This window comes from Pithys albifrons, chromosome 11 (assembly GCF_047495875.1).
Source record: "Pithys albifrons albifrons isolate INPA30051 chromosome 11, PitAlb_v1, whole genome shotgun sequence".
NCBI classification, from domain to species: Eukaryota; Metazoa; Chordata; class Aves; order Passeriformes; family Thamnophilidae; genus Pithys; species Pithys albifrons.
The window spans coordinates 17,809,201-17,814,987 of record NC_092468.1 but is presented as its reverse complement, the minus strand read 5'-3'; the positions used below and the strand labels follow the sequence as shown (position 1 = coordinate 17,814,987).

General features: G+C 61.0%; 2 protein-coding genes across 3 annotated transcripts; one reads left to right on the top strand and one right to left on the bottom strand.

Annotated features, from left to right (window-relative positions):
- The first annotated feature begins 362 nt into the window (after positions 1-362).
- POLR2H (RNA polymerase II, I and III subunit H) lies at positions 363-2,820 on the top strand. Of its 2 annotated transcripts, XM_071566356.1 has the most exons (5): positions 363-465; positions 820-903; positions 1,630-1,723; positions 2,081-2,164; positions 2,287-2,820. In XM_071566356.1, the coding sequence occupies exons 1-5, from the start codon at positions 393-395 to the stop codon at positions 2,402-2,404; spliced, it is 453 nt and encodes a 150-aa protein (XP_071422457.1). In that variant the 5' UTR covers positions 363-392; the 3' UTR covers positions 2,405-2,820. The 2 variants fall into 2 exon arrangements, with proteins under 2 accessions (XP_071422457.1, XP_071422459.1); XM_071566358.1 differs by lacking the exons at positions 1,630-1,723; positions 2,081-2,164.
- Positions 2,821-3,168: 348 nt separating this feature from the next.
- THPO (thrombopoietin) lies at positions 3,169-5,318 on the bottom strand. Its single transcript, XM_071566615.1, has 5 exons — positions 5,119-5,318; positions 4,198-4,325; positions 4,026-4,112; positions 3,688-3,852; positions 3,169-3,593 (listed from the first exon to the last, which is right to left on the bottom strand). Exons 1-5 carry the CDS (start codon positions 5,156-5,158, stop codon positions 3,414-3,416), a joined length of 600 nt encoding a protein of 199 aa, XP_071422716.1. The 5' UTR covers positions 5,159-5,318; the 3' UTR covers positions 3,169-3,413.
- Between the last annotated feature and the right edge of the window lie 469 nt (positions 5,319-5,787).

The following is a 5,787-nucleotide window of genomic DNA, read 5'->3' as shown; positions in this document are numbered from 1 at the left end:
CCCTGGAATACTCTGGACCCCCCAGCACAGCCCGGACACCCTCGGAACATCCCGGACCCCATCAGGGACACCTCGGATCCCCCAGAATACCCCGGACTCCATAGAATACCCCGGGCCCCATCGGGGACCCCCCGGACCCCATCGGGCACACCCCGGACCCGCCGCACGGGGGCGCTGCCGGGCCCGCTCCGCGCGCGGCTCCATCCGCGGCCTCGCGGCGCCCCCTGGCGATGCGCGGGGCGGGCGGGCAGCAGGACCGCGCGGCTCCCCCGGTAGTGCTGGCAAGGAGGTGGCCCCGCCCACTCTGAAGCCGCTTCCGGTCCCCGTGGCAGGGCGAGTGCGTCATCACAGCGCGCCGGGCGGGAGCGGAGCCGGGACGCGGAGTCGTCGCCATGGCCGGGATCCTCTTCGAGGACATCTTCGACGTGAAGGACATCGACCCCGAGGGCAAGAAGTTCGACCGTGGTGAGTTGGGCCCCGCGCCGCCCTTTGCCTTCTCCCGGTCCCCGCTGTACCCCTCCCGTTGGCGGTGTCCTCTGTGCCCCGTCCCTTCCACGTGTTCCCGGCCCCCGGAGCGTCCCGCTTACCCGGGGCTTCCCCAGCCCGGCTGCTGTGCCGTCCCCGCGGCCCCCGGTACCCTCCCTTCCCCTCACCACCGTGTTCCTGTCCCTGGCTGTGCACGCCTCCGTCAGCTCCCGGGCTCTGGCGTCCCTGCCCAATCTGCTCGGGTGCCCGGCAGGGATTGGAAGGGGGTCCTGTTCCCACCCAGCCCCCGGGAGTGGTCGCTGTCCTGGTCCCTGACTCTCCTGTTCTCCCCAGTGTCTCGGCTGCACTGCGAGAGTGAGTCGTTCAAGATGGATCTCATCCTGGACGTGAACATCCAGATCTACCCCGTGGACCTTGGTAAGCCATCAGGCTGATAGCCCAGAGCGGGTCAGCCGGTATCAGCTTCGGTGGGGGAGGTTGGAGGAGCACTCTGAGGATAGAGCCTGAATTTGCTGTGACCGAGGAATGAGTTGTCCCAGGCTTCCTTGGCCCTTGCGCTGTCCCCAGGTCACAGGAGGTTCTGGGCACTCTCAGTGTGCTGGGACTGAGCTGGCTTCTGGTTCGCCTCCCTGTGTGTGTTTGGACTCACTGCTGTTCCATTCCCCAGAGATGCTGTCTGGGGAAACTGCCTCACCTGCTGATGGCCAAGCTTTAAGGGAGACCTGACATGAATTTCTGCAGCTAAATACACTAAATGGGTGGAAAAGAGAGTCTTGTCTTCAGTGAAGCACAGAAGGGCTGGAACTGGTGCTTCAGGGCTCATGTTCCTGCCCAGGGTCCAGCCAAGCTCTCTGGGACTCTCCCTGTGAATATCTTGCTGTCTCCTTTGAAAACATGGGAAGTGTGTACTAGTGGCTCTGGTCTCCTCCACGATGTGGTGAACAGGGAGGCACAGGATTCAGTGTGACCTTTCACTTGTTCCCCACAGTCTTGGTGGAGGACTGGCAGCAGGGACAGGGCTTGTTTATCACAAGCCAAACAGCTGGTAGGGTGGCTGTTTACCACTACCCTGAGTTCTGGCTGTGGCTGCTGCTGCTCTGGCTGTGCCCTTGCCTTCTCACCTCTCCTCTGCCCTCTTCCCAGGAGACAAATTCCGCCTGGTTATCGCCAGCACGTTGTATGAGGATGGCACCCTGGATGATGGCGAGTACAACCCCACAGATGACCGTCCGTCCAGGTATGGGACTCATGTGAGCATGGACAGGGGAGAAAGTGAAGTTCAAGAGATTTAATGTCTCAGGTTGGACATCAGGAGGAATTTCTTCACAGAAAGGGTGATTAAATATCGGAATGGGCTGCCCTGGGAGGTGGTGGAGTCAGCATTCTGGAGGTGTTTAAGGAAGGACTGCATGTGGCGCTCAGTGCCCTGGTCTAGTTGACACAGTGGTGATTGATCAAGGGTTGGACTTGATCTCAGAGACCTTTTCCAACCTGCCTGATTCTGTGACTGTGAGATACTTTCTCTCAGAGGACACTGAGCATGGAGTACTGTCTGGGTTTAATCCTTTGCTGACCTCACGCTGTGCTGTTGCAGGGCAGACCAGTTTGAGTACGTGATGTACGGCAAGGTGTACCGGATCGAGGGGGATGAGACCTCCACGGAGGCAGCCACACGCCTGTGAGTGCCTCTTGGTAGGAGGGGGGAACACAGTGCCCTGGGGGCTGTGGGGGACACTAGGATCTCAACTTGGGTCTCCCATGGGATTCCCTGCTCTCACTGCTCCTCTTCTCCTGTCCCAGCTCTGCCTACGTGTCCTACGGGGGGCTGCTCATGCGGCTGCAGGGAGATGCAAACAACCTGCACGGGTTTGAGGTGGACTCTCGCGTTTATCTGCTGATGAAGAAGTTGGCCTTCTAGCACCCCTCCATGGCTGCCCCACAGACATCCTGCGGGCAAGCAAACAGGAGCCCTGAGACCCCAAATTCTGCCACAGCATCTGTGCTGCCCAGCCTCTCTGGAGCTGAGGAGGAGGGAGCAGTCTCATGTCTTCATCCTGGCCTCTTCTGACTCTTACTGGGATCCACAGCTCCATTTGCAAGGACAGAGGTGCCTAACATCTAAGTGGAGACAGTGCCAGGTGCTCAAGTGCTGCCTGATGGCATCTCTTCACCTCCACCTTCCTGTGCTCAGCAGCAGACTCAGCCCTGGCTCTGACCAGGGGAAGCCAGACTGTGATAGCCACCTACCTGCCTGCCTCGGGGCTGGGAACCGTTCCCTCAGGAGCCATCCTGAGGCAGGCTGACTTAGTTTTGATTAAACTGGGATGTTTTCTATATCTGGCTGTGCTTGCTGAGAGATGAGACTGGCAGAGAATGGATACACCTGTGCAGGGCACAAAGGAGGACCCTGCCACTTCCCAAAGGATGGGGAGTTCAAATCTGTCCGGGCTCTTCTCCAGCCACCACCACTCTGGGCACGGATTGTGCCGGGATTGGAAGGTGGATGCAGAGGGTGAGGAGTGGCCCCTCAGGTCCTGTGCAGGGCCAGGCAGAGGGTCCCTGCAGTGCTGGTGGCTGCCGCGGGAGGGAGCAGGTGCTGGACAGAGTTGGGAGCGTGTCCCAGAGGAGTTGCTCCTGCCCGGAGCCAGGGAGAAGACACACACAACCCTTTAGAAAAATAGCTCTTTAATCAAAAAGCATTCACAGTAGAGGTGTCTGCCCAGGTGCGAGCAGGGCCTGTGCCCGCTGGCATGTGGATGTTGCTGTTTGCCTTTGTGGGCTGTGTGGTCACTGAAGACTCGAGGAACAGGAGCCAACCCTTTCCCTGTGGGTATATTTTGAGCATTGTCCTGGGGCACTCAGAGCACAGGTCAGTGTCCAGCAGGATTGCTCCAACGTCAGATTGGGGGCAAACCCTGTGTGCAGCCTCACAGGGCCCCGCATGGACGGTCTCTGCTGTCCCCCTGTCCTTTGCACAAGACCTTGGCCAGGTCATGGAAGAAGAAGCGCAGCTTGCCCTGTACCAACTGCCGGTAGGTGAGGAAGATGCTGGTGATGTGGGTCTGCTCCATGGAGTGTGGGGAGCAGCTTGGCTCCCAGTGTCCTGCCTGAGGGGCCAGAGTGGGACAGAGGAGTGACCATTGTACCCAGCCCAGCTGGCACCTGTGCCAGGGTGGTCTGGCTCACATGGGGAGGTCTTACCTCCCAGCTGAATGTCTGCAGAAGCAGGAAGAAGGAGTTGGCATGTCGGTAAAGCTGGTTCAGGTGCTTGGCCCCGCACTCCTCACTCACCTGGCCCTGGGCCCCTGTGGCAGCACCCACTAGCAGGGCCAGGTCACACAAGATCTCTCGCCGCTTGGTCTCATTCTGGGGGAGCAAATAATGAGTGGCCTGACCCACTCCTATGCCCACCCTGGATGCAGCCTTCTACCCTCCCCATGCCACCAGATATGCCCACAGGCATCTTGTTTGGCATTTCTGGTGCTTGTGCCAACCCAAGAGCGTACCAGTACCAGTACTGTCCTCCCAGCCCCTCTCACCGATTTGGATTTCCACTGTTGGAGGCTGAAGTCTACCAAGGGCAGCACTGCAGGGCAGCTGAGTGCAGGCAGGGCCTGGCACTGGCCCTAGTGGGGAGAGGAGATGTCAAGGTGAGTTGCCAGAACCTGTGCATATTCCTGGCCTTGGTTTTGGGGGGCACTGTATCCTTACCACTCTCTTCTCCATGTCCTTGGCCTCCATGATGTACTTCTGGATAAGCCTGTTGTCACAGACCAGCCGTGCTGGGCTGGCACGGTCTTCTTTCACATGTAGGAGGAAGGATGTGAGGAGGAGCAGTCCTGGGAAAGACAGAGTTACCTTAGCCACTGTGCTACTCTCCCTGGGCAGCACCAGCCCAGGTCCATGCCTGCAAGTGTCAAGCCCTCCCCCTAGCCCAGTGGTGCCCTTGATGGCCTCGTGGTGGGGATGCAAGAGGAGATCTGGGGGCTGAGGAGGGTCTGGTGCTGCCCTCCAGTCAGTCAGCACAGGATGCCCAGTGCTCACTGGTTCCTGTGCCAGTCGTGTGTGCCAAGAGGCTGCACAGCCATGTCTGTGCCAGGTTTTTTGGCCCTGCTCCAGGCAAGGGAGTAGAGCTGTACTCCCTGTGCAGACCAGGGCCAGCCCTCCAGATCTGTGCCAAGAGCAGCTCTGGACATCACGTGCACTTCGGGGAATCCCAGCCTGCAGTGTCCCACAGGGAACATCTGGTCCTTGCTGCTGCCCTGCCTGCGTGTTCTCCTGCCAGCACTGCCTTCCCCAGTGCCACTGGTGTGCCACTGTGCCCAGTGACTTCCCACCCTGGCAACAGGCATCTCCTCTCCAAAGGCTCTCTGCGTCCTCCTGCCTCGCTGCCTGCCCTGCCACTGCACCTGTCCCCAAAAGCCCTCAGTGCAGCCTGTTTGCCTAGGATGGGCATGAAAGGATGCTCGGCTGCCCTTGCACCCTGGCAGTGGCCAGGTCCAACCAGTGCAAAGCCACCCCTTGGGATTTTGTGCCCACCTGTGGGGCTTATGCAGGGAACGCTCTGGCTCTGGGGCCACGGCGTCAGCTGTCCCTGTGTGCTCCCGTCCCCCTTTCTAGCCGTGCACTCACTGTTCAGCTCCATGCTCAGCTGGGGGCTTCGGCCCTGCATCTTCCGCCCTGGGGCCAGCGGCTGCTCCCCGGCTCCCGTCCCCCTTCCATGGAGGGCAGCGGTGGCGCGGGCTCCCCGCGAGCCGCCCAGCCGGGACGGAGGGCCGGAGGCCGGGAGCGGCCCCGGGACAGCACGGCGCGGCCCTCCGGCTCCGGCCTGGCTGCCCAGCCGAGGCAGCACGATTTCCTGTTGTGTCGCCGCTGACCTTCGAGCGAAATCGCGGCGGGGGCCCCGGGCCCGGGGGACGGCTTCCTGCCTCCCGCCGCTTCCTCCCTTGGCTCGGGGCGCGGGAAGGGCGTCCCTGCGGGCCCTTCGCGGCTGCTCACCTGCCCCCCGCCCTGAGCGCTCGGCAGCCGCAGCCTCAGTGGTCAGTGCCTCAGCTGTGCCTCTCCAGGGCGTGGGGGTGGCCCTGGTACCTGCAGAAGGGATGGCGTCAGTGACCCTGCACTGGACAGTCTGGGAGCATCAGCCCTAACAGGGTCCTGCTCCCGTCTGTAGCAGCCAGGTATGAAGGCCACCAAAGATCCTCTCACAGAGATGGACCCTGGTGACTCTCTGAAGATGGACCCTGTCCCTGGTGTCCCTCTCCCACAGGTAGACTTCATCCCTAGTGACCCTTACCCAAAGTT

Excerpts from the sequence above, each read along its gene's own strand:
- POLR2H (XM_071566356.1), top strand. The coding sequence starts at position 393 with ATGGCCGGGATCCTCTTCGAGGACATCTTCGACGTGAAGGACATCGAC. Across the intron at positions 904-1,629 it reads GATCTACCCCGTGGACCTTG|GAGACAAATTCCGCCTGGTT; the intron begins GTAAGCCATCAG and ends CCCTCTTCCCAG. Across the intron at positions 2,165-2,286 it reads ACGGAGGCAGCCACACGCCT|CTCTGCCTACGTGTCCTACG; the intron begins GTGAGTGCCTCT and ends CTCCTGTCCCAG.
- THPO (XM_071566615.1), bottom strand. The coding sequence starts at position 5,158 with ATGCAGGGCCGAAGCCCCCAGCTGAGCATGGAGCTGAACA. Across the intron at positions 4,326-5,118 it reads GCTGAGCATGGAGCTGAACA|GACTGCTCCTCCTCACATCC; the intron begins GTGAGTGCACGG and ends TGTCTTTCCCAG. Across the intron at positions 3,853-4,025 it reads AACAGTGGAAATCCAAATCG|AATGAGACCAAGCGGCGAGA; the intron begins GTGAGAGGGGCT and ends TTGCTCCCCCAG.